Raw genomic sequence first — 27,603 nt, 5'->3', positions numbered from 1 at the left:
AATAGACATCTTTATAACACTGAATCATCAATTCTATGAACATGATCCTCCCTTTATTTCTTTAAATCTTCTTTGATGTCTCTAAAAGAAGTTCTATTATTCTTTCATAAAGATCTTGTATACCTTTATTTTATTTATTCTTAGACATTATGTATTTTATGTTATTGTGAATAATACATTTTAAGCTTAATTTTCTAGTGTATGTGTTAGCATATAAAAACTCGATTGAATTTTTATTTCAACAACTTTTCTAAACTCTTATAAATTCAAAAACCTTAACCTAAGGATTAATTTGGATTTTCTATATCCACAGCCATATTTTCTGTAAATAATGAAATAGTCATCACTTTCTTTCTAATGCTTAAACTTTTCCTTTTCTTGTCTTAGTATTCCAGTGAGAACCACTGAAACTATTTTGAATAGAAATGGTAATAGTAGGCATCTTTCTTATTCTTAAAATGAAAGAAATTGTTTTCAATTTTAAACCTTTAAGTTTTACATTTGTTGGATGTTCTCTATAGATACCCTTTATCAGGTTAAAGAAGTCACATTATATTCTCAGTTTGTTAATAGTTAATGATTTATGGAAGTTTTGTTATATATTTTTAAAAATTATTTATTTATTTGACAGACAGAGATCATAAGTAGGCAGAGAGGCAGGCGGTGGGGGGGGGGGGAGCGGGAAGCAGGCTCCCTGCTGAGCAGAGAGCCCAATGTGGGGCTCGATCCCAGGACCTTGGGATCATGACCTGAGCCGAAGGCAGAGGCTTTAACCCACTGAGCTACCCAGGTGCCCCTGTTCTTGTACTAACTTTTAAAAATGGATATCTGGTTGACTATTTTTATCCACTTTTCTATTCCAATGTGAATATTAAAGACTATAAACTTCTATGTGCTGCTGTAACTACATTCCACAAATTTTTGGTATATATTTTCATTTTATTATGTCATAAATATTTTCTAGCTTCCATTTTATCTTTTTTGAAAATACTGCTATATTTCTTGAGTATAATTTTTCTGCTTAAATTTTTTAATGGACATGTAGCATAATTACTTTGAGTCAGAGAAGGTGTTTTATGATTTTAACCCTTTATACATGCTGAGATTTGCCTAATAAGCCTACAAATGGTGATTTTTATAAATGACCCATATGTGTTTGAAAACAAAGTCTATTCTTCAGTTGTTGGAAATAGCTTCATTAGAGCAAGTTTGTTGATCTTAAATCTTGTTTTTTCCACGTGTTATCAATAACTGAAATAAGTATAAATAAGTATATTGATACATGAATATGAATCTAGTGAAAGAAACTACATTATTTTAAAATCAAAACAAAATTTTTCCCACCAGGAGTTGGTGAGAACTTTGAATCCTTGCGTGTCATCATTACCATGGGCACCTCCATTTCTAGGTCCTGAAATGGAAAGTTTTCTTGTGTTCAGTGTACACTCATTGTCCCAAACTGTAGAGAGCCTTGCTTCAGTGTCAAGCAAGCAAGGTCCATGATGGAGATGGAATCCCCAAAACTGGGCTCCAGCTCCCTAAGGGCTCTCTTCAGCCACATCTCTGAATTCCTGTCACTTTGCAGGGCCTAAACATGCATGATGGTGCAGGTCCGCATTGTTTGTGAATCCCACAGAGCATAATCTCCCATTCTTTGGGTAACTCTTCCCGATCTCCCTCCCATCTTAGCACTCCTATCTCTTACATGTTGTTCTCAATAGTTCTTCCCTCAAGAACCTTCATAAACTCAACTCCAGCTACTCCATCCTGGACCTAGTGTTGGAAGCATGAGGTTCTGAGAGTTAATATCAGGTACTTGTACTAAGTAAATAATAATAATAGGTATGCATCATTCCACCAAAGGTCAGCACCTGTGTAAATATACTAACAAACAGCTACCCAACTTCATAATGTTTCTGAGTTGAGTTCTTGCAGCAGTGAGTGGTTGAAAGTGCACCTGGCAAACATCACAATGCTGTGCTCAGTCAGGCTCTACTTGTTTCTTGCCCCATGTTTTTTTGTTTTTGTTTATTTGTTTTTAAGATTTTTTAAAAAAATTATTTGACAGAGAGAGCAAACATGAGCTCAGGGCAAGGGACACAAGGAAAGAGAAGCATACTCCCGGATTGGGAGGGGGGGCGTGGAGCTGGATTCAGGAACCTAAGATCATGAACCTGAGATCAAGACCTGAGCTGAAATCAGATGCCTAACCAATGGAGCCACCCAGGCACCCCACCCCATGCATTAAGAAGTGTATTAGCTTCTTAGAGTCTCTTTCACCTTCAAATGAGGACATGAATTCCATAAGACTCTGAAGTCTATGAAGGTAGGGCTTGTGTTCCATTTACTTTTGAGCCTGCTGGAAGTAAGTTCATATCTGATCTTGTAGGTTAGATCTTTGTTTTAAATGAACGAGTTAATGAATTTCTATTTCCAAGGTAGAGAGGGTCCTTCCAGGAAACTGCTTTGCTATTATCACGTTTCTCTCATATCTCACAACAATTTGAGATAACCTCAAATATCCTTTCACTTACTCCAACTTCAAGTCTTCAGATAAGCTCTCAATATTTGTGTATTTTTCAGAAATTGTTAATAGAAACTCAGTCCAAGGAAAAGATAGGGGTCACTTGAAAAAAAAAAAAAAAGTCCTAGAAATGTTTTCCCAAACTTCCTATCATTTGAATACTTATATTTTAACATGTGTGCAGAGTCCATTTTTTATTCTCTAGTGCCTCAACCCTCCTTCATGCAATAGACCATAGTAGGTTAGACCCATAAGCATCACGCCTCTTCAAATGTGGTCCTCACAGATTCAAGAGATGTCCTGTCTCACACCTCAGATGTCACCATTATGCACAAGAATGAACATCCCATTTGACATTTCATTATTTTATAAATCAAAATATCCTTGATTTCTGTTTCATTTTCTTTATGACTCGCATGTTTCTTTCATGAAGGTTAATTTTCTTCTAATTCCACGCTTTTGCTCAAGAAAAGAAAATCTCCTTGCCTAGAACACAGAGTATGCATCAAAAACCTCCCCCTTCCTGAAATACCACCTCCTTTAAGAAGACTTCCCTGATCAGCCCACTTAGCAGGACCTCTCCCTCTTCGAAACACGTGTTTTTTCCATTCCTTCCTTCTAGATTGTAATCTCTCCAAGGCCAAGAACTCTAACACTTTTCTGTATCTTCTGTAGGAAGGACAGGGTCCTTTCATGCGATTTGTCATGAAGCCTCTGGAGATAATCCCAGCTCAGTCTCTTGCTGGCTAGAGTCATCCTGGACAACACACACACAACTGAAGGTCACACATTCACGGTTCAGCCTCCTTCCACTTGTCTTATTCTCCTACTAGCTTTTCCCTCCTTCACCTGCCTTTCTACCATCCCATGAATCATCATTTGTTTGCCCGTCCTAGGATGGTTGTCCATCCTATGAGGCTTCCCCTTCATTCAGCTTTCTCTGAGAGGTAGAGCAGTGCAGTACCTATGCCCTGGAGTCAGAGAGTCTCATTCAAATCCCCTTTCTCCTGCTTTACAGCCATTTGAAATTGAATTAAATATCTTAACAAGGGCTCAGCTTTAATTGAGTGAATGCTATAGAACGCATCAGTGGTTTCTACTTAACTGGAATAAAGCAATTAGCTGTAAGCATGGACTGGAGAGCACTGGTTTAAAACTTTCTGGGATGCCTGGGTGGCTCAGTGGGTTGAGCCTCTGTCCTCGGCTCAGGTCATGATCTCAGGGTCCTGGGATCGAGCCCCGCATTGGCTCTCAGCTCAGGAGGGAGCCTGCCTCCCTCTCCTCCTCTGCCTGCCTCTCTGCCTACTTGTGATCTCTCTCTTCTCGTCAAATAAATAAATAAAATCTTTTAAAAATAAAACAATAAAACCCACTTCGAGATGCGCTGGGCCAGAGGAGCACAACGGATAAGCGGACACGCACTCACCGTCGTGTCATGAAATAGGAGGGGCGCCTGGCCGGGCGGGGCAGGGGGGCGGTGCTCAGTGGGTTAAGCCTCCAACTCTTAATTTCATCTTAGAGCTTGATCTCAAGGTTCTGAGTTCAAACCCCTTGTTGGGGGCCTGGCGTCTACTTAAAAAAAAAAAAAAAAAGAAAAGAAAAAGGAGAGCAGGGACTTCTTCTAAGGAAAACCGTCCTACTGACCTAGCTGAGACTGGTACCACTGTTAAAGGGGAATAATTATTCTCCACTAAACGTGTTTCTGGCGGTGGAGCAAGGGAGTGGAGCCCCTCTCTACTCTCGCTCTGCCCCGCCTCTTCCGCTGGCTCCCACAGGAAGAGGCGGGACCTGCCCTGACCGGAAGTAGACCGGAAGTAGATGTTTCTTGCTTGGCCTGTCTTCTCTAAAGAAAGCCGTTCATTTCCTCCCATCGCTACTTTCCACCAGTTTATTGGAAGATTCTTGCCGTCTGTCAGGAGAATGGACAGCTTCATAGCTTCTACCCCGAATTCTTTCTTACAGCGTAACTTCTGTCCCTACCCCTCCTTAGGCTCTTAGGAGGCAACCGGCCGTGGCTGCCGGCCTCCAGTGCCTCGAGAGGCGGGAACGTTCGTCGGGGGCTGGGCCGAGGCTCCGGGGAAGCCCGACGTGCTTCGAGCGGTGCCATGTCCAATGCCGAGCAGGCTGTGACCAGGAACCCCAGCACGGTGCCTGGTTCATGAAAAAGTGCTGTAGGAGGCGGGTCTCTCTTCCCAGTGAGGCCCCGTGCAGGGGGAGCTCAGCGCGGCCACCGGCCGGCGCCTCTGGCCATGCACCTGGCCCTGTGCCCCCGGCAGACAGGACGTGTTTTCACCTCTGAGCAGGGGGGTCTGCAGTCAACCCGAAGACAGAGCCACGGCGCGAGTGATGGGAGGATTCTAGCACCTCGAGGACCTCTGACTCCCAATTGCACTCGTCCCTTAGAAGGGAGGGCGTGCAAGAGGCAGGCTGCCCAGCGGTCCTGCGCCTCAGACCCCTCTTCCCTGATCTCTGTACATGCATATATGACATTAAATCACTTGGCAGAACCCGAATTGCATAGGAGTGAAAAAGTCCTAAACAGCTAAGTGGTCCACTTACCCAGTGTTGCTAAACATCTGGTAAATAGTCACGTGGTCCCTAGCGAGCACACCCGCATCCAGGAACTCCTGGGCCAAGGTTGGTCATTCCAAATGCAGCTTCTCCGTTAAGGCGTTCTTCCTTGAGTCTGGCCCGTGGGCACCCCACTGAGTCCACCTTTGGTCCAGACATTACCTTTCTGAATGTTCACTCATGCGCACAGCTGAAGACATTTACTGGCAGCCTAATGTTGCCGTGCACCATGCTGGGTCCTGGATTGATGGACCATAAATACAGCCCCGCTCCCATGAGCGCCACCGAACCGTGCCTCCGTCATTCCTCCATGGCATGGTCTTGCATTCCTTCATTCCCCTGGTCTCTCTCCACTGGACTTGCTCTAACTGGCCTGTGTCCCTTGGCAAGTGTTATGTCCAGAAATGATATTGGAATCCGTTCAAAAATGCAATAAATAACTCCTTTTTTTACATTCCATTTTAGAAAAATGCAACCTAAGTTTAGGCAGTGGTGAGGAAAAACAGATTAAGGGTAGAGGTTTAGGAGTCAGATAGTATAGGAACAAGTATCAGTTCATCTACTTACCTTGGGTAAACAAAGCAAATTGTCAAATCTGGATGTCAGCAGCTTTACTTTTAATTCATATCACCAGGGCAATTAGAAGGAGTCGTGAGAGAATGCATTTGAAGTGCTTCGTATGGTGTCCAGCCCTTAGCTCATTAAATGCTGGTTATTCTACGTGCCCACAAAACCATGCATTTCCTTTCATATGTGCTTCTGATCCCAGGTATTTTTGACATAGTGCAGGTCCTAACATCATTGAGTTCCACCAAGTTTGTTAAATTTGCCCTGTTCCTTCAGCCTGCTATTTGGAATCCTGCATTCGTCATATAACCTAATGTCCTCGTGTAACCTATTCATCAAGTAACCCATTGGGCTTGTCTTCAATGTACCTTCGATGTCTTCATCCTAGGAAAGTGTGGATAAGTAAGGTCAAGAGCAGAGGCCTGGAGTCTGTCTTTGGAAACTTCCTTACAGGTGAGTGTTAGCTTTTAGTGAGTATTCTTTGGCCATGCTTATTCAGCCAGTCATGACCTTGTAAAATCTCAAAATCATTTTATGAAGTCCTCCCAGATTGAAATTTGACTACCATTTTGGTATTGTTTTCTTCAGAAAAAAAATGCTGTGTGTCTATGGAGCATGAAAAACTCCTCTATTTCTTTTATTCATAAAGTTCTTACGTTTGACTTGCTTCTTTCATAAGTCTGTAATTCAACATGTTCTGGCACAAATCAGAATCAAATAACATTATGGCTTGCCTCGACAGAATAATATTTTGTGAAAAACTTTTATGAGAAAATGAATGAAGCTGTTTTGCTTTCTAAAATTAGTTTAAAATAAAAAGTATAAGTCAGAAAAGTATGCATGTTTCCTTCTATACAGAAATAACTTGCGTTGCTTTTTAGATAGAATTAAAAAAGTGTGTAAATATTGTTGAGCAGTTAGCATTAGCCCTTACATTTCAACATAAAGGTTTTCAGATTGGTCAGAATAAGACCATCAGACAGGCTGAAGGAGGCCCATATTACCAGTGAGAGAGGGAGCCACGGAGCATATGGTTTCAGATACACAAGGCTACTGAGGTGTGGCTGGTCTACGGGGCAATTTTAAGGAGATTTGATTGGCCAGAGGTACTTAAAACAAGTTAGAAGACAGGCCATATATCCATGGTGTGTAGGCAGAATTCTAATTTGGTCCCCAAGATCCCCATCCCCTGGTGTACATGCCCTTCCCAAACCTCTCTACTGGAGTGTGAGCAGGACCTGTGAATATGATGGGTAATTTTGTGTTAATTTTTTTTAAAAAGAGGTTATTCTGGGTGGGCCTGGTCTAATCAGGGGATCCTTTTTAAAAAATGTCCAAGAGATTCAACATGAAAGAGAGTCTCCTGCTGGCCTTGAAAAAGCAACCGCCTTGCTGTGGAAAGGGCCATTCAGTGCGGACTCTAAGTGGCCTCGAAGAGTTGAGAGTGACAGCCAGTAAGGAAATGAGACCTCAGCCCTATAATTGCAAGACCTGAGATCTGCCACATCCAGTGAGCTAGGAAAAGGATCCCAGCCTCAGATGAGATCACTGTCCTATCTGACTCCTTGATTTCAGCCTGGTGAGACCCTGAGCAAAGGACCCAGTTACCTGGTGTCTGGACCCCTGACCCACAGAAAATGTGAGATGATAGATGTGCATTGCTTCCAACTGCTGGATTCATGGTCATGTGTTCCTGCGTGGTAGATAACTAATACACATGGGGACGAATTAACAGTAGGGAGGAGAGCTCCTCAAAGGGCCCATAACTCAGGAGGACACATCCAGAGTCAAGTAGCTTCCCTGATGGTGGGTTTTCATGTGGCCACAAGAAAACCTATACAGGACTGATATTTCCCACTGAACATTGCACATGGAGACATGGGTTCTCTTTCCCTCCGCTGCAGTGGTTCTCTGACCTCAGCGTGCATCAGAATCACCCAAAGGCTTGTTAGAATGTGTGGCAAGGCCCTACCCACAGAGTTTCTGGTTCAGGAGGTCTGAGCTGGAGCCTGGGAATCTGCATGTCTATTAAATTCCCAAGTGAAGTTGATGCTACTGGCCCTGGGACCCCACTTTGAGAACCACAGCTCTCTGATAAATAAAGAGGTCCTATTTCCCTTTAATATTTGACTTCTTTACCCAACCTTTTCCTCATTGGATATAAAAACATTTTAAACCATTCTGAAAGCCAAGGTTAAGATAAAGAGAAGGAACAGAAATCGCTGTAACTTTGAGTAGTCCGAAGTGTTGTTTTCTTCTCTGAGTAGCCATCCCAGAACTCGTAATCAGGTGTAGTGATGAGAGACCAATTAAACAAGGCTTTTTAAAATGCTGTGTTGTGTCCACAGTTAAAGGCCCATCGAGGGGCCTGCAGGACGTTGGTGTTTTCCCTCTTTGCCATCACTGCCCACCTCCAGAGCATCAGGGGTCTCGGCCACACCCCCATCCGGGGCAAGGCCCCTCTGGGCCCTTGTTCCCAGGTGACAGGTGCTTGGGACAGGCAATGACTCCTCTGAATGCATTAGTCCTGACAGGCGTCTTTGCCATCAACCTTGTGAGACTTGGCAAAGGCATTAGAGTGGGAGCAAAAATGAAGTCTTGCCTGAGATTTGGGAAGAGCAGAGAGGCCACCAAGGCTATTGCAGGGATCCCACTAATGACAAAGCCCCAGAGTCCATAGAAGACAAGCGTGGACAAAGCTCCCGCCAGGAGAAGTGATACTGCACAGGGACAGGGAGCGTCCATGAAGGCCAACCCAGAGACGGGAGAAGCAGAGGGAGAGAAGTTTCATATTCGATTACGGATATGAACTGAAGATGCTCTGCAGTCAGATTGAGACAGGAGCAGAGAGCTAATGTTATTTTGAGATGTGATGTAAGTAGTATTTATTTGGGAGAACACAGCATTATCATGTTATCCAAAATTATCCCTGTGGCGTACACTTGCCATAAAGCTTGCTAATAATCTGGGTTGGGAGGGGTGTGTTGGAGAACCTAACTGAAAACATCTGCTAAGATTGAATATGATAATCAGGTCTTCTTTTTATTATTTTGCTCATGATATAATCTTGGAGGAGTGGAGTTTAGTGATTATCCCAGTAAACTTGTATTTATATGCAGACTGTAGGTGTCCTTGACTTTGCATTGCAAAATAAAGATGACCGATCTTTTCCATTAGAAAGGTTTGGGTCACCCCAGCTGCCAGCTTTTATGCTTTTTTTTTTCCTCCCTAAGGAGATACAGGCGCTTTATGGACCCTTCCCAAGCTGCTGCAAAATGATTGATGGTTGGCCTTCTTTTAATCCAAGTAATGCAGAGTGTCTGAAGCTTTGGTAATCGGATCCTACTGACTTGAAGGACCACTGCCAAAATATCCATAGCACAGAGGTTTGGCAACTCGATTTAATAGCAAAAGGATTACAAAGTGCAAAACAAGCCCCACAACAGCTATGAAATGGGCCAATTCAGAAACTGACTCAGGCTAAGAAGTTGCTCAGTGTTGCTGTCTCTCACTTGCTTTGTATCCCCTGCTTAAACTGCCTTCACCTTGGCCAAGGTTGGAGGCACCTGTGACACACAGAAGAGAAAAGATGTCAAGGAAAATCGACACGAGATCATAGACACCGTGTCTGGTGACATGTCAGGCTCAAGGCCCGTGAATTCCCAACGGCGACTCCTAGGTCCTCCCGGTGCAGAAAGACCTGGCAAAGTCCTCTGAAAGGGAGACCACATGGCAAATTTAGATGCTATCCCTCGTTTCTTTAGAGCGAGAAGTTGTGGCTCTCTGTGACGCTGGATTTACCAACAAGAATAGTTTGCTCTGAGAGCCGTGGCTTGTTTGCCCTTCAGCAAACGTATTAGGATCACAGGAGAAATTAAGGGAGAGTTTCTGACCAGACATTTATGTGGACTTTGTTAGAGCCCCGGCTTCAGAGGCCTCTTTCCTTTCTGGGCACAAATATGGAGGTTCCAGTGTGAAACCTTCGGTCCTCTGCTCCAGGAGAGGCTAGGAATAAGAGAATGTGAGCAAGAAGGGCCTGGAGAAGCCAGCTCCGTCTGGGCACCTAACACCCTATTTGCTTGGCTCTCACTTGCATGAGTTCCTGGACAAAACAAAATTCTAACACAAAACCCAGCACACGTCTCTATTAGGCAACTTTAGTCGCTTAAAAAAAAAAAAAAAAAGTGCAGATGCAGACTCCTGCGTAAATCTGATTTGCCATGCTAGGCCAAGCTTGTTTTATTACATACATTCTGCATCCTAAGAACTAATAACTTCATATTGTAAACATTAAGCATACAGAGTTAAAAGTCAAGGCCACATTCTATCGTTGATTGTCTCTTTTGTCGTGTATCTTTGGCTGGCCGAGATCAACTCGTAGTGTATAAATGCATAAGTTATATAATTATTATATAAAAAGGAAAAAAACAAAACAAAACATTGACTTGTATACTTCATTCTGACAAACGCACAGCGTTCGCGACTCGACAGGGAAACCGGAGCCTCTGCCTAACCCAAATGCCTCAGTGGTTTCAGATGGCAACATCCAAGGAGGCCAGCTCTTACCTGAACCCTGTGGGGACCGGAACCCCCACATTGCGATGAGGTCCCGAATGTTTCTTTTAAATATCAGACAATTCCAGTTAAAATTTTCTTTTGACAAACAAACAAACAAAAAAAAAAAAAAAAAGGAGAGATGCATATTTTTGTTTCGGGAATCCTATGGCTTCCCCCTTCCTCCGCTGTGCGGGACTCTTAATACTGCGTTTGGTAGAACACTGACCGATTAACCCACAAGTCTCCTCCATTCGCTTCTCCAAGTGTCTGTACTGTCCTAAGTCCAGTCTCTCTGCTCAGCGCGTGTCTCTCCCAGCCCCGTGGCCGCCACCTCCTCCTCCGCTCCCTCCTCTTCCACCTCCTGGAGCCCTCCATCTACACCCGCACGCTCCCTGTCCGCACACACGTTCTCAGCCCCGCTGCCCCGCCGGGCTCACAGTCCCCACAACACTGTCCGGGATAAAGCTGGCAGCCTTGGGTCGTCTTCAGGGGTTGGCAAGAGCTGGTGGCTCTCCACCCAATGGAAAGAATCTGATTTCCCACCAAAATAGCCCGTGTCGCTGATTCCATGTGGTCGTTGGTTCATGGGCCGCAATCTCTTTTCTTTCTCTTTTTTATTTTTGATATGTTTCTATTTTTAAATACAGGTAGTTTTCCTCACAATGACATTCCATTGGTGTGTTAGGTCAAGACTGCGTTACCACTGTCCCTTTACTCTCATCCCCCCCTTGGCACCAGCAGGACCCCAACTCTCCTCGGAAGTTTGTATACTTCTCAAGAACACTTTCTTTGGCACTTTGTCCTTGTGACATCATACTTCTACTTACAATGTCTTTTACAGGTTTGGTCCACACATGATATGTCTGTATACATTACATTTGTAGCATCCTCTTTCTTCCTGTAGAAATACTCTAGTAATTCCCTCCTACCAAGAGTCTTTGGATCTCTTCCCTGGCTTCCTTCCCCAGCGCCACTCAAGCTACTTCACTCCTCTTGAGGCACTTTTGATTCACGTTCTCCAATAGAGTTTGTGGCAATTTCTTGGTGATCGTAGGCTGTTGGGAAAGGACTCCCTCCCGGCTCTAGTAGTAAGTGCCCAGATGTGAGGGCATGTGGCTGGCCGGAAGCCTCGTGTTGGGGTATATACCTCCAGTTGGCGAATTCCAGTAAGGGTTTGGGGTGGCGAAGAAACTGGACGATGTCACAGGGAGGGCTGGAGGGTGGGGGGCCACAAAGTTCATCTTCTGAGGGTGGGCGTGATAGGAACCCATGTAAGGGAGGTCCGAGGGGTACTTGTACAGAGATGATTCTGGAGGGTGGGGCTGTAGGGCCTGGGCGATCCCGTGGAAGTCAAACTTGTAGGCGTAGCGCTTCCCGTGGACTTTGGTCATGATATTTTTGTCATAGTAGTAGCGGAGGGCACGGCTGAGTTTATCGTAGTTCATATTGGGTTTGCTTTTCCGTTCTCCCCAGCGCCGGGCAACCTCATCAGGATCGGTCATCTTGAATTCCCCATTGGTGCCTTCCCAGGTGATGCAGTTGGAGTTTGAGCTGTCTGACAGGAGCTCCAGGAGAAACTGCCAGAGCTGGATCTGTCCACTCCCTAGCGAGGTGGGAAAAGGAAATAGGACACCCGTGAGAACAGGCTCCGAGCCGAAGGCATTGTTTCTTCGGTGACAGAAGTGGGTGCTAGTGGTGTTCCACGTAAATCCCTTAACCCGCCCATGTACCCATCCCTCAGCTGCTGGGGGTGGCCCCAGCTCTCGTCCCACAGCCTTCCTCCCTCTTCTCCAGAAAACAACCCTTGGCTGGACAGGAGTTGTTTCACCCACCCCAGGGAGCCCACGGACGGAGAGGCCGACACCATGGGTGAGAAGCCGATCTCCTTGCCCCAGGGAGGGGCCCCCTGTGCGAGCTGCTCGTATTCCGGATCTCCGCACGGGATCAGACCATGGCAAGGTTCTGGGTAAGGCCACTAGCCCCCACAGCCTGCCCCCTGCCCTCTCCACTTCATCATTGCCTCTCCCCCAGAAACACACACTTTACTGATCACTTCCACAAGTATATCCTTATCCCAAGCCCTGTGACTAGGGAACCTGACCCAAGGCCAGGATCCCTGGTGACTCTCAGGCAGATCCACAGATCCGAGTCCTTTCCGGAATGCAAAGAATTCCTATGGGGCCAAGTTTAGGTTGGTCCTATCCATTTCTGACTTCCTTAGAAGACCAGCCAAGTCCACTTTGCATTTCAGGGGTGAAAGGGCTTATTTTTCCTATTTTGTGAAGCAGAAAGTGCCATTATGTCGATGGCAATAATGACTTAATACCATTTATATTGGCAAGGTCAAGCGAAATAATAAAAGTCAGATTTAGGAAGTGAACTTCTAAAAGTTTATGGAAAAACCTAGAGAATGGAAGTAAACACCGTTATTTCTAACATAACATTTTGCTGGCACCCAGAAAGCAACTCTGTCAAAACTTTTCCTAGAACAGAATTAACCCACTCAGAATGAGGAAGTTTAGAAAAAAGGTTGGCTCTTTTTCAAACCAGATCACCTATTTCCAGTACTTAGGCGACTGCATCGCAACGGAAATCCATGTGTTGCCCCCGCATTGCGACACCAGTTGTGTTCAGGAGAGTTTCTTGAAGAAGAGCGGTGCATGGCTGCGAGCCTTTTGGGGGCCAAATGAGACTCCAGCTTTACCTGACATCTCATGCAGTTTGGGGGTGGAGGGACATGGCCAGAATTTTTTTTATCCCATTGGAGACGTGTGGATGTGGCTTTTAGGTTTTAATAAATTCCGAGAGACATCCGGACACGTCGTTCTAGCCACCATGCTATACCACTGTAAGATGATTTATGGTTCCCCACAGGAGAAAAGCATGTAAATATCAACAGCAGTATTGAGCACGGGGAGAAGCTAAGATGTGCTGAACAGAGTTGAGAAGCTTTTCAAGCAAATAAGAGGCAGGTCTTTCCACAGAAACTCCAGCTACAGCACTGCCTTGGGCTTATACCAAAAAGATTACTCTTTATTACACGTTCAGTAAATATCAATAGATGTGATAAAATGATTAAAGCAATTTTAACTGGCAACTCTTCAGGGAACTGATGTTGTGCAAAAATCAATTATAAATTTGCTTTTTCCTAATTCCTCCCCCCTCCTTAGCTCCCTATATAAGCTGTCCAACTCGTAAATCCTTGTTTCCACGTTGACTACATGGAAATGGATATGTTTGTGAATTCATCCATACAATAGCGTCGTGAGAAAGGTCAGCCTTTTCTGAATGTGTTCTGGAAAATTATCATTTTCAGTCTTGCAATACATTTGAAATATATTAACAGCTTGTCGTTCATCTAAATGGAAGCCTATGCTCTTTCCGAACCACATAGTCAAACTGTTCCCAATCAAGTTCTGTTGCCCCCAACATCTCATTAACATGCATTTAAAAAAAAAAAAATACAAAGAATGGTATGAGAAAACCATATGGTTTTAGTATATAAATTGTAACCAAAGGATTACTACTTGAAAAAAATTCCATATCGGACCTGGGAATAGGGAAAAACATGGATTTTTTTTTTTTGGATTTTTTTATTTAACATTCCAACTTATGCTTCAACATAAACACATAGAGTTGTCTGAAAATAAATATTCTCTGTCAGCCTCCTCCCACAGAGAGATTAATTCCACAGATCTTGCATAAATACACAGAACTTCCTAAATAGCCAGAAAAATACTTGGTATTTATTCAAACCTTGGCATTGCTCTTAAGAATCTGTCCCTTGCCTATTTCCCTTGTAAACGTGTATAGGAGAGAACCCATGGACAAAACTGGTTTCCCATCTCTCCTGCTCCTGAAGAAATAAAAAGTCAGGGACCTAAATTCATGGCTGAAAATTCAAAGATGAGCAATTTCTTTCTAGACCATTTTACCCAGCAGCCTGAAGACACAGGGTTCAGGCCTTTGAGCATTTCAAGGGTCTATGGCAATCAGAGATCTTTAAACAAAATTTGTCAGCTTCCAAACCCAAGCACAAAAGCAAAAATGGAAAACCAATTCCTGTTTAAGTAAATGTTACAAAATACAACCCAACGTCAAGCTCATTCATTGTTAAATTTAATATTCGTAACAAAATCTGTTGTATTCCCAGTATAGGGCAGGTTTTCTCACTGTGAAAGAACTGTCAAGGATGCACGTGGCTGCTGAGAACTCAGCCAGTGCTAGGTTAACTGAGATCCTTGTGGCCACAAATTTCAGAGCAATTAAAACAGTAACATTTGATGCACGATAAAGGTGCATTTTAGAACATACAACAGGGAATCCAAAACAAGGATACCTAAGGTTTAGGAAGCCTTAGAGGGGTCTGGGTTGCTCACTGGCCAAGACAGAAAGTGAAAGAGAAGCTCTTACATTTGGGATCTGCCTCCCAAGAGCCCTGCCACCTCCCCCCTGGTCCATCACCTTCCTTCTGGAAAACGCTTCACATCTGTTTTCTTGCCCTGTCTTGGTAACAGCCTTGGTTTTATCTAGGATAATTAACCAAATAGCCAGGACTGGTGGGAAGAACAAAGACCTCTCAGCTGTCCTCCCACAGGAGAGCCCAGTGGAATGAAAGGGGGAGGGGTGCAGCCTGAAATAGAATGAATGAATGAAAGGCAATCCTTTAATTTCTAGAAGGAAAGTGGTCTCTTAAAGCAATGAAAGGAAAGAAGAGAAATAACAGTAGCAAAGAGGGTTGACTGAGCAGAAAAGGGCAAAACATCTAAAATGCTTACAAAGCACAGAGAAAAGCAGAGCTAGGAAAGACTCAGCAGCTGTGGGTCCGGTAGGAGAGGTGTCCCCAAAGCAGGGCACCACGACCACCACCTGATGGAGTGGCAGAGCAGGGGGTGCCCAATGAGCACAGGGTGGTAGCCCATTAGAACCACTTTCTACCGCAGCAGGCTATGCTGCAAAGAAAATCCCTGTGCATGGCCTGGCCCCTCCACCATGTTAGGCCCCAGGCAGCAGGTGCGTCCCAGGGGGAAAACTTTGCCCCAGGCTCTGTGCGGCTCCGGCAGGACTTGGTAGAGGACAGGGCAGTATGGTGGCTGCTAGCTACCACTTTAGAATCGTCACTGCCTCTGAGGACTCCTGGCACTGGCACATGCAGGACCTTGGGCAACTCACCCAACTCTCCATGCCTCAGTGCCCTCCTCTGTAAAATGGGGGTGATGGTAATGTACTATCCTGCTGGGTCACAATAAGGATATAGTCAGTACATGAATGTTTGAGCTGAAAATCAAGAGTTTAAAGAGAGGCACACACCTTGCCTAGAGCTATAAGATGTCAAAAGGAAGCCAAGTGCCCCCCCATCTTGTGCACACATTTCCCTGCACACAGTCCCCCGCCCCTGGCCCCCTTTGGCCATGAAGAACAGCAAAGAGTATTTTCAGGGCTGACTGATGGTCACTGAAAGCCTACTATGCACCAGGCACTGTTCTGAACATTTTATATTTATATGTCTTTTTAACACCCCCCCCCCCCCCGCAATCATGTGAGATCCCATTGTGGAGGTGAGGACATTAGAGCCTAGAGAGGTAGAGTGACTTATCCCGCCCAAGGTCAGCAGGGGTTGGAACCCAGACTCCAAGCCTACATCCAAATCACAGCACAAACCATTGCTTTTGGGCCCCGCTTTCTGCACACATCTCCACACTCCTTACCCCTCTCCAGGTTGTCCCTTCCCTGGGCCCGCAGCTTGGGATGTCCCCAGTGGAAGACCAGACACTCCCATCTCCAGATAGATGGCAAAAACATCCCTAACACCAGTGTCTAGGTGCACGTGACGCTGGATATGCTTCCTGCCCACCACTGAAGAGTATCCTGTTAGCATCAGGGGAGCCACCCGAGAAAGCACGTTCACAGAAAAGTCAACTTCAGTTCGTTAGAGAAGCTACCTTAAATGTGCAGCATTCTAATGGGACATAAAGCTGCTGCGTGGCGTATATGTGACCCATCACATAATTCTGCAGGGACCCACCTCTCAGCAGGAGAAATACAGCCCCTCAAATGCACATCAAATGAGTATCTGGGACAGAGACACTGGGACGCTCTCATTATCCTGCCCACGTATGCACGATGATGTCACCTTTCCATTTAAAACGATTAAGTAGAGTTTGCACTGTACAAAGAGCAAAGGCAGCAATTTTAAGTGATAAAGGATTTATTTATCAGAGAATAGGAAAATAGAATCAAACAGGAAAAGGCATTCTCATTCACAGGAAGATGAAAGACATTCCAGGTTTGGGGTCAGAAGGCCACATGAACACAACTGGACAGGCAGCCCAAGGAGAGATGGAGAGAAGGCCTAATTCATTATAAGCGGGGTAAAATAAATCTTTATCCTCCAGCCCTGAGTGGGGATGTTGGCGCCTTCCCCAGGCCCAGGGAGGATGGTTTTGTGACACAATGTGCGGTCTTCACCCCCAGTGCAGACCTGCCGACATGCCCACCTGCCAGGCACCGAGGCGTTTTCCCAGTGTCTGAACAGTCGTAGAACTAGATGGAAATCCTTCCTTTCTAGTCCCTTGGCCTTCCTTCTCCAAGCCCTCCTTCCTCCCTCGTGCTTACTCAGGGGCAACGTAGGATGAGAAAATAAAACCAGACTTGGATGACAGTCAGGGCTCAAATTTCACCTCCCTTCTTACTGGCCGTGTGACTCCGGGGAAGTTACCTAATGTTGCTGGATCTCTGAGTCCTCTCGTGCAGAAGGTACACAATACCCTGTCTGGGCTGCCACTTGGCGGCCCCAGCAACATGAGAGCCTGCCCGGGCATTACGCAGGGTGGGGGGTATTTGTTATTTCACACAATTCTATCAACATCCCCAGAGTGCTTCTGCTTCCATTCCTTTCCTCGTTCTAATCTATTCTGAACAACGCGGCCGGATCAGTCTTCCTGAAGCACAACTGATAACAGTCATCTCAAAACATGGTAATCATTTTTAGTTGAACAGTTATGGAGCTGTCATACGTGAGCACAGGTACGAGGAGGGGCCAGAGACCCAGGAACCTTGGCCACCAGTTGGATGCTCACTGAAGGGAACAGAGCCCGTGGCTCCGTTGTAACCACCTGTGTTCATTTCTCCACCAGAACGTCAGGTCCGTGAGGGTCAAGGACAGTGTCTCCTTATTCCCCACATTCATTTATTCAACAAATAATTATCGAGTGTCTGGTCCAGTTCCCAGGGTGGAGTAGGAAATGAAACAGTCCCTTAGTTCAAATGCCTAAACGCATTTGCTGAACTAGTGAACGTTACCTAAAACCGAATGTTAAAGCTTCAGACACTCAGTAATGATGATATTTCATGTTCTCAAAATATAGATTCCCTTGCGGGGATGCATGCTGATTGAATCTGGACTTTTCCATTCCCAATCCGATTTTGGCCTCCGTGTTTAGGAAATATACATTCCAGCTTGTCCTTGCAATATGCCTGTGTCATCTTGGCATCTGAATGTGCTGTTGAGAATACTAAGCATATGCCGTGAATTTCTGAAGCTGAGGCCAGCACAGCTGGCTTTAATCTGAGTACAAACAAATAAAACAGTTTGGTGGGCACTGAAATGTGATGACAGGTGACGATCCTTGGCAAGTATGGGTCACAAGGGAGCCAGTTAAGAACGCACACTTTCTCCTAGCCTTTAAGTTCAAAATCAGGCAGTGCATTGATGGTGATCCTAGATCTGAAGCCTTACAGTGGAAATTAAGGTTCTCCTTTTCAAGATATTACTTAATTGGTTTGTGCGATGGGTTCGGTTGTGTCCCCCCAAAATGCCTATGTTGGAATCCTAACCTCCAGGATCTCAGAATGTGACCTTATTTGGCAATAGGGTCTTTATAGAGGTGACCAAGTGGAAGTAATGTCAAGGTAGGTTCTAATCCAATATGACTGGGGCTCTTATAAAGGAAAATTTGGACACAGACAGACACACACACTCAGAGAAGACAGGTAAAGAGACACACAGAAAAGACAGCTATCTACACACCAAGGAGAGAGATCTGGATCAGATCATTCTTCTTGGCCCTCACTTGACGCTTGACACTTGGACTTTAGACGTCTGGCCTTCAGCCTGTGAGGCAATAAATGTCTGTTGTCGGAGACCCAAGGGAAGTGATATAGCTTACATTAGCTGATACTGTTCTTTGCGGAAGCTAATGTCTTAATTCCTAATATGATCCATTTCTTCCCACTTAGGCAGATAATCCAATGAGATCTAAACTCAACTTTGTTCAGGTGAAGGGATTTCTCACCAATACAAGTTAATCTTACAAAACAGCCACAGCCCAAACGGGTAACTTAGTTAGGAGCAAAACCACCAGCATGATCTCACCTGGGTTTGCAAGGCGGCTACTTGTTGGTCCAAGAATCTGATAAGGATCTACAGAAAACAAAACAAAACAAAACAGAAAAAAAAAAAAAAAAGAAGAGGAAATAGTCAAATCCCAGACCAAAGACCGCATCATGACTCGGTATCATGTTGCTGCCGGCATAATGCTGACCCACTTGTGTTTCCAGATTTCAGAGTTGAATGTACCCGCCCCACCCCCCACATACACCAAAGTCACCTAGAACCACTTCCTATATAGTAGGATGTCACATGGAACCTGAGAGAAATTTCTTGCTAAGGGCCTCTTAGCTGGCTGCCAAGTGCAGGTTTGGCTCAGGGTTCCCAACACCCAGCTCTCTAAGTCCCTGGACAGAAATTGGGCCAACGAGATATGTCCCCACGTGGCCCCGGTGCCATGCTGGCCATATTGCTCGGCATACTGGCAATATGACCCTCCAAAGCCCTCCACACTGGACCTGGCAAAATGCCAGCATGCAGCACGTGGCCTGAAGGAGAAATGAGAACTCATCTGTCACAGTTGACAGTTGCAGCCTGCGTGCAACAGAATGTTTTCTCTGTATTCACTACATAGACTTCGGAAATGTTTTAGCAAAATCTCAAGCTATCCCCATTGAATAGACCAATGATTTGGTCCCCATTTTATATATGGAGCCATGATAAAGAAGATAAAATCTCATTAATTTCATGTAGGAAGTGACACATTTTAGACATACGCGCACTAAATCTACTTCTTTTTTGATGGACAACAAGACGCTCCCTGAAAACATACCTAGCTGAGGACGCTGGTCTTCGGTTTTGGGCACTGCGGAAGGAGACGGCTGAGCAGCTGAAAATCCAAAAACAAAGGACAGAGTAGCTGTAACTTCTGTTTGAACCATAAGTCTTTGATGGTGTTATAGCACCATTCCAACAATTATCTTAGTTATTAACATGACGTCTTACTGTTATACTAAGTCGCATTTAATGGCAAGAAATTTCCTTTCTAATGAAACCAAATGTATAAATTGTAGCAAAAAGAGAGAGAGAGAGAGAGAGGGCACTTTAAAATATTTTTAAAAAATTATTTATACAACACTGTTTCCAAAACCAGAAAGAAAAAAAAAAAAAGAATTTGAGAAACAGATTAAAATGAATCATAGTCTAAACGAAACAGAAAAGGGGAAATCACCAGGAAAATAAAGTTACAGATACTTTCAAACATGGCCAAGATTAGGAAATCACCCAGTATTTAATCTGTGCCCAGACATCTCATGAGACTTGCCTTTGTCCTTGTTGAAATACATTACATCATTTGTTTCTTTTTGTTATGGAAGTATGGAAGTAGGCATAACCCCAGCAGAGAAAGAATCATTGCATTTTGTTGCCAATGGAACAAACACTCTATGCATTGAAAAAGCATAGATTTGCTGCAGAAATTGTTATGTGTTCCATCAATGGTTATCTACTGCCTTGTGACATGCAGACTCAAGCAGCTAGGCCAACACTGTACCTTTTGACTGGGGGGTGGGGTGGCCGTGACTAGTCCAGGCTGATCTCCTGGGTGGGTCATAAGGTAAATCTGCAAAGACAAACAAATCAACTAAAAGATCAATAATGTAATTATAATAGATATATTCTGTGTTTTTTGTGATTGCCATAATTTTTGTGTTTATTAGAATAAATACTGTGGATGGAAATCCAGTAATCCATAGAAATACCAAACCTATATTCCATTAGGTTTGGGGTTTGCTTTGAAATTATCATTTTGTTTAGTCTGTTGATCTAACATTTTCACCCACTGATCTGACAACTCTGACAGATTCTTGCAGTTTGCTGAGTCTTCCAAAAAATCTTCCTACAATCATCATAGCTCAAGACCATATTGAGTTTCTCACAATCTACGTGGACCTGCTTCTACCTACAACTGACCTGAATTCACCCCTTTGTTATCTTCATGACTCATGCAGACCAGGGCTCACAAATTTGTAAGTCCACCAGTTCTTGCTCGAGGACTGCCCCTAAGTCCACCAAACCACACTCATGTTCTTTCTCTTCTTCTTCCCTGGAAACGAGCATGCCCACTTATCCTCTTACTGGCCAGCTGCCTCTCTCCGTGACCCCTCATTTTCTCTTTAATAATCTCACCCAGTTATATTAAATCAGTCTTAAGTGTCCTGTTCTTTTTCTATGTAAATATCTCTTCCTCTAAATTAAATTAGAATTTCTCTAAAAGAACTGCATGAAATCAATCACAAGACAAATAATATTGCATGTTAACAATGAGCATAGGAGCTGAAGCCCAGGGGCGCCTGGGTGGCTCAGTCAGTTGAGTGTCTGTCATTGGCTCAGGTCATGATCCCAGAATCCTGGGATGGAGCCCTGCATTGGGCTCCCTGCTCAGTGGGGAGTCCGCTTCTCTGTCTGCCCCTCACTCTGCTCATGCTCTCTCTCTCTCAAGTTAATAACTAAACGTTAAAAAAAAAAAAAAAAGAAGAAGAAGCTGAAGCATAAGCCAGTAATTTCTTTGTATTTCCAATGCATTATCATTTGTCTCCTAAATCATCATTGCACTTCGCAATGCAAATTTAACTATACTTCTGTAACCTCAGCACAAGTTCTATTAATGATTATGAAGATTTTAAGTCATTTCAAGGTTCTTTCGAAAATATACTCCAGACAATTACCATGCATATTCTTACTAACTGCATACATGAAGTGATTTCTACACAAAATCCCATTAGAGATCCACTTCAAAACTATGTCTTCTTGGATTGATGGGGACTCAGTTCAATGCCATGTGTCATTCTGAGCCAACTGAAGATCCACAGTCAGATACTTCAGCACACCTGGATATTGCTACAAAATGCCACTCAGAGGGCAGGGCAAGTCAATGAGTTTAAAGCCTCTCATTAAACAGATGAGTTGGCCCTATTTTAGATTGGTAATCTGGTGAGTCCATCTTCAAAAAGTTTGACTGCGTTGCTAAAGATGCATCTCTCCTTATTTTCAGATCCCTAAGAGAATACCACTGAAATGCAACGTGAAATTCAACCCAGAGTTGCCTTAATTTATTTGGTCTGTCTGGCTACAAGCAACTCGACCAGTGTGGTCTCTGAAATCCTACCCTCTATAGCACTGGTTAAGTAAGATGATTTTTTTTTTTTAAACTGCTATAGCTCACCCCTCCTTCTCTGCTGGCATTTTTGCAGTTTGGACCAGAATCTTTTCCCACTCAGCTCCTCAGAGTCTCACTTTTCTGGTGCTGGGATTGCACATGGGAAATAAATCTGCAGCTGCTATCAATTTACAACTGAATTTCAACTTAAGTCTCTGGGAGCCCTTTGTACACAGACCCTTGTCCAGTTGCATTTTGTCTTAAAAAAACTGGTCAGCCAGGGTTTCAGTGTCAGAACGTCTCAGAAGGAGACCAATCTACTTGTCTACTATAGTCAAGTCTATATATAGTCTACTATGTATAGTTAAGTCTACTATAACAGCATTGAGGTGAACTCAGGAGGTGACAGGCACATCTTGACAAGGGGCTTCTGCTGACCAAATGAAAAAGCAAGACAATACCGAAACATGTTCTAGATCCTAGATCTCAAAGTGTGATCCGCAAGCCAGCAATGTTGGCAACATCTGGGAGCTTGGGAGAAAGCAGAATCTCAGTCCAGAGCTACTGAATCAGAATCTGCATTTTGACAAGATCCCAGGTGACCTGGGAACACACTGAATGTGTTTGAGCAAACATGTTCTAGACAATTTCCAGTACTTGTTTCTAGGCGGGAATCTGTGTTCCTACAGATAGGGATCTCAGAACTACTATCTGAGTGTGTCAGTACAAGTGAACAGAAGCGTGCAAAGAGCTCTACTTTGGGTCTTTTTTACTGGAGAGAATGCAAGAGAATGAACAGCAAATGTCAGCAGGCTGGTCTCGTCCCACCCTGAACATAAAAGCATTGCATGAAATTGTGACTGGAAAAAATTAAACACCCAACTACCAAGAGAAAAATATTTTGAAACCCTTTTTTCATAAATCCTTCTTAGGATATATAACCATGTTCCATCCTCCCTTGAAAATAAGTCAGGACCTAAATAACACCAAGTCTGATTTTTAGCCAAGAATTTGTGATGTTTATATGAACGATGATTAACATGTTCATAAACATATTGCCATGGAAGATAAGTAGGCTTTTGTTTTCGTTCATGAAATTCTGGTCCTGTGCTTCCTTATCAGCTACCGCTCACGCGCTGTGGCATTGAGCCTCCCTCCTGTGGGAGGGGACACTGGGCAGGACTGAATGGAGCCACACTGGGACAGGAGGCCACGGCAGGGACCCCTCCAGCCACACCACCCTGCAGTATGGCTGCTGCTGGGCAGCTCTCCTCTTGGGCTGCTTGAGAAATTAGGACTCCACGAGCATTTGCCATGTGTCCCTTACTAACATTAGGACACAGAACTTCTACTAAGAACAGATTTTACATTTAATTTTTGGCATTCGGTTCAACACATACTCCATCTCTCTTGAACTGTGTGATCTTTGAGGTAATTAACTCATACACTTGGCAGAAGGTCCCGTGTCAGAGAAGGCTGCTTTCTGGCATTGGGTCTGTTACCTTTTCTGTAACAGGCTGTGTATTTAGAAACCAAAATTTATAAAAAAGTGTTTGGGAGCAGCTTAGAGTTACCAAAGAAGTGTGTTTTATGCCATGATCCAGATTAAAAAGCACAAAACTGAAAATACGGAGTTTGACCAGCATTGGGTTCCTCCATACCAGCACCTTGATTTATCTCTTGGGAGCTGGGATCAGTTTCTGCTCCTCCACACCCACTCCCTTCTCTGGGCATCACTGAATCAAGAAAACATGTATATTCTACTCTCCTTCCTACAGGGTTAAGTCCACCAAGTTTTGTATTCTGTTTTCATCAAGCTTAAAGATGAACATCCACTAGCCCTCAGGACGTCCACCCGCCTACTTTATTTTTAATGGACCAGAACTTGGACAACAGGAGAGCTCGTCTGCATTCTGCAGGATCCATGCCATGTTTGCAAAGCAGAGCTGAAGGGCCCTAGCTGGGCTGGGGGAGGGAGGGAAGGATGAGATCTGCCTCCTGTCAATGAATCTAGATGCTAATGAGAAGACAGAAAGGCAGCCAGCTATTGCCCAGCACCAGCCAATAAACCCCTATTCAATGGCAGGAAGTTTGGAGTCAACCCTAATGTGATTAAGTCACTCTCCCTTGTTTTCCTCCAGACCATCCTCCAGGGCTTCTAAAATCCTCTATCAAAGACATGGAGATCTGGGAACATCTTGTATTCCTTTGCCTCCTAGCTGTGTAGGTTGGTCTGGTAGGTCTAGCCAGGGAGAACACAAAGAGTACATTTTTAGCCATGAGCTGGGATATAGGCTTTGCATAGCACCTGATGTAGGAGAATGTACATTAGCTGCATTGTTTTTCCACTCGACTGGTGACACCAAACGTCACCAAGTTGTGAACTCCAACCACGAATCATTTAAGAACCTGAGAAACCCCTGAATATCACCAGCTGAAAAGTCAAAGTCAAGGCTGCATTTGCTGGTTCAGCCCTCCAGTCTCTTTTGAGCACATCCTAGATGCGTGTCATGATATGTGGACTGTGTGCGGATGGAAGAGGACAGACGGGATTTCACAATGTCCCTGTCGGCAGACACCAGAGCTTTCCTATAAACTGCCCATAAGACGCCAGGTGGGGTCACACATCACGAGGTCAAAAACCAGGATGCATGGTTTGATGAGTCGGACCTGTCTCTTTTACGTTACTTGAGACCCCAAGGGGCCATGGCTCCAAGAGGCATGTGTTCAGCAAGGAAGGAGGGTACTTACAAGGGTACTTACAATAGAGGTGGAGAAAGGGCTTCTGGTAGTTCTGACACAACTCAAGAAACATGAAACACCATGTAATTATGACCATGAAAATAGAACGTAAAATGATACACCTCTGTGCTAACACTTTATAAGAGTAGGGGAGAAAAGGCTCTACATGTTAACTGAGCAACAGGATGATGAAAGAGGGTGCGTTTTGAATCAGGAACGTTTGGACAAAGCAAATAGGAGCAAGCCTGGGAAGAGAAGGGAGAGGCATGAACAAAGCAGTGAAACATCCATGTGTGCATTCGTTCAAGGTCAAACCCTGCCTCCGCCTAGTAGAGAAGTCACTCTCTTCTCCAAGGTTAAACCCCTGAATCTGCCTTTCAGCAAACAGTGTTGGGTCTGATTCAAACTCTTTATAGTCATATCCCAATATGTGTGTATCTCCCCTGGCATTCACAGTAGCAGTCATCCAGACAGATACTTTTGATAGAAACTGAGTCTCAGAAACCTACTTTACTGGTACGGAGATATGGAGCTGTGATCTCTTCCAGGTCACGGACCATGGCCCCAAGGCAGAGCCTTATCAGAGCTATGCAAGGTGCATCTGACTTTGCTGCCTGTCCTCCCCCTGACAAAGCACAGAGGGGTGTCCCCGCCATCACCTCCCAGCCTCCCCTTCTCTATATACCTGGGAGGCCGTATATTCCAAATATACTATATCCTAAAATACAAAAATGATACACTGTCCTTTGTAGCAATGAGCAACCAGCTAGCTGGTCTGACCGTTGGGCTGCACCAGTGGACTTGGCCAGTGTTGTGATCTTTTGACAAATCTCCAACTAGCTCACAATCCCTGGATTTTGCACCTCAGTCAGGGGCACCTACGAGGCAGCTTCAAGCAAACAAGGAAGCAAGCAAACAAGCCCCGAACCCCCATTTTAGAAAGCTTCTATTTTTTTTAAGTTTGATGGAAATGTTTTTTAAATGCTCACAAAACCATTGTGATTTCCCTACACTTCCATTTTCCCAAGGATGCATTTATTAGAGGTAAATGGTGGGGCTCTTCATGGTCTAGTTCACTCTAGACCCAGGGTCTTGTCCTCACTTAAATGGCCTGGGAAGTCTCTAACAGGACAGAGATAACCAAGCACTCTGGCCAAGCCTTTCCAAGTGTTCCCCAGGAGCAGAGCAACAAAGCCCTCCTCCGAGGTTTGAGAAAAAGATAATCAGCAGCCTGATGGCACTAAGGTGGTAACAGGGCAGTGTTGGGGTAGGAGAGACTCCGAGAAGCTTCGTAGCTCACTGGTCCCCAGTCTTTCTCACTGGAAAGACACGGTGGTGCTAAGCTTAGCGCCCTGGATATATTCAAAACGAGTCTTGTGCAGCCTGGACGTGAGCCAGAGGTCAAAGAGTGACAGCTTGGGTCTAGGAAGACATGAGTCTCAGATCCATGAACGGCTATGGAAAAACCAGCCTGCTGTCCTGAATCACCATGTTATCATTGCAAGTCCCAGTGAAGGGACAGAGGTCAACGCTATGCACGTGCTCCCTCTACTTGTCCATCTGCAAACATCTAGTCCTCCACTGGCATGTGGCCCCTCCCTGCAGAGCATCCTTTTCCTTCTACAGGAGGTACCTTTGCAAGCCCTGCTGCTCCTACAGTCTCTGCCATTAGAAGAAGCTCATGTGTGCGTGTCTGTCTCTGGCTCCATGATGCTAGCCCTCCTGTGTGTGAGTCCATCTCTGGCTCTAGGTGACTCTACTGAAACATTGAGAAGTTTGGGCAAAACATGCACGTGAGCCTGTGAGCTGGGTCATTTCTACCTCTGTGGCCGGCACACAGGAGGCACTCCCCGGACATCTGTGGAGTAAAGAGCCCAGGTTTCTGAAGACAGGATGCTTTCTGAAGTCTGACCCCCAGAATGTAACAGTGTGCTTGTCACTACGAAGCCTTGGATAATACTTATTTTTTCATGAATGATATGTAAATCAATTACCTACAGAAATCCTCATGAAAGACATAAAGTAAGAGTCTGATGTAAATTTTATCTCTTACATGCTTCTGCCCTGAAGGACGGGCTCCTGTGACATCTGGGGATCCATGCCTAGCGCTAAGGGCATGCCTCGTGCTTCGTGTGCTTCCCCAAGGACAGAAGTCCTTCCATGACCCGGAAAGCAGAGGGACTCCTTACTGCCAGGTATCTGAGGACCATCTTTGCCCATCTGTCTTTTAAAGTATCTCGTGAAGGGGCTGATCTGCTTTGAATTCTGCAGTCAAGGACGTTTGGTGTGATCTTTGAATGAGAGGATCTGACTGAATTTAGGCTCCTAATCCACAGAGGAAGAATGAGACTGCTCAGGACTCTCTTCAAGACCCAGGATCTGCTCCCTCTGACTCACGTGACTTAGGTCACGGATCTCACGGGCCATCCTGGGATGTCTTTCAAGGAACAGATCACACAGGGGGGTTTTCGTACCTGGCCTAGTTGTAATTCTTTGCGTGGCTTCAGGATATACTGAAGTATTTGGGAATATAAAAGCTGCACCCCCTGCAGACAAAAGGAAAGACAAAACATGTGAAGGTCTGTTGTGGTTGTTGATCTCAGCAACCGTGCCAAATCGACTTTGCCCTATGACACCAAAGGAAGGCGTCCCCCTTGAGCCGGCTGTTCCAGACTTTGGGGAGGAAGGGACAGACACAAGGGGCAGAAACTGATTCTGACTACAGAAGTGGGTGGCAAGCTGTCCTGTGCCCCATTTGTAATAAAGTGTCTTGTGTTTTGATCTTACGGCTTCTTGCTAAAGCCCATCTGTGCGCCCTCCTCCCCCGCCAGCAATCTCATTTTATTTAAAAAAAAAAAAAAATTCTGTGGTGCGTATTTTTATTTTTAAATTGCATAAAAAAATCCACAAAACATTTGACAGAGCCCTTGGAAAGTCATACCAAAAGATTATAAATATGTTGTCAAAGACTATATGGATCTTATTAAAAATGATTCCCCATCTCTATTCAAATGCATGCTTCCCCATCTCTCTCTCAATCAATGCCCCTGTCGTTAGCAGAAAAAAATTCCCTTTCTGTAGTCTGGTCCATTTAGAATTGGCTGTCCTTTTCTTCGATTGTTCAATGTTTCACAGTCACGAAAGTAAGGAAAACAG

The 27,603-nt window shown here is 44.6% G+C and overlaps 1 protein-coding gene and 1 long non-coding RNA gene across 9 annotated transcripts in view; one reads left to right on the top strand and one right to left on the bottom strand.

Annotated features, from left to right (window-relative positions):
* The first annotated feature begins 5,603 nt into the window (after nt 1–5,603).
* On the top strand, nt 5,604–10,100 carry LOC309863404. Its single transcript, XR_014311018.1, has 2 exons — nt 5,604–6,115; nt 8,896–10,100. It is a non-coding gene; the product is annotated as an uncharacterized lncRNA (long non-coding RNA).
* Nucleotides 9,868–27,603, bottom strand: part of ERG (ETS transcription factor ERG) — a 240,564-nt gene continuing 222,828 nt past the window's right edge. For 5 of the 8 annotated variants that reach the window (XM_082728121.1, XM_082728119.1, XM_082728120.1 and 2 more), the window contains 5 exons: nt 26,922–26,993; nt 20,101–20,169; nt 19,381–19,437; nt 18,594–18,641; nt 9,868–11,822 (listed from right to left, as the gene is read on the bottom strand). In XM_082728121.1, coding sequence (XP_082584247.1) covers nt 11,302–11,822; nt 18,594–18,641; nt 19,381–19,437; nt 20,101–20,169; nt 26,922–26,993 — 767 coding nt within the window. In that variant the 3' untranslated portion in view covers nt 9,868–11,301. The remainder of the gene's footprint in view (nt 11,823–18,593; nt 18,642–19,380; nt 19,438–20,100; nt 20,170–26,921; nt 26,994–27,603) is intronic. The other 3 variants (XM_082728123.1, XM_082728124.1, XM_082728125.1) reach the window with 1 other exon arrangement.

The sequence above is a fragment of the Mustela nivalis genome, assembly GCF_964662115.1.
Source record: "Mustela nivalis genome assembly, chromosome: 1".
Classification (NCBI taxonomy): Eukaryota; Metazoa; Chordata; class Mammalia; order Carnivora; family Mustelidae; genus Mustela; species Mustela nivalis.
This window is presented reverse-complemented; position numbering and strand designations above follow the sequence as displayed.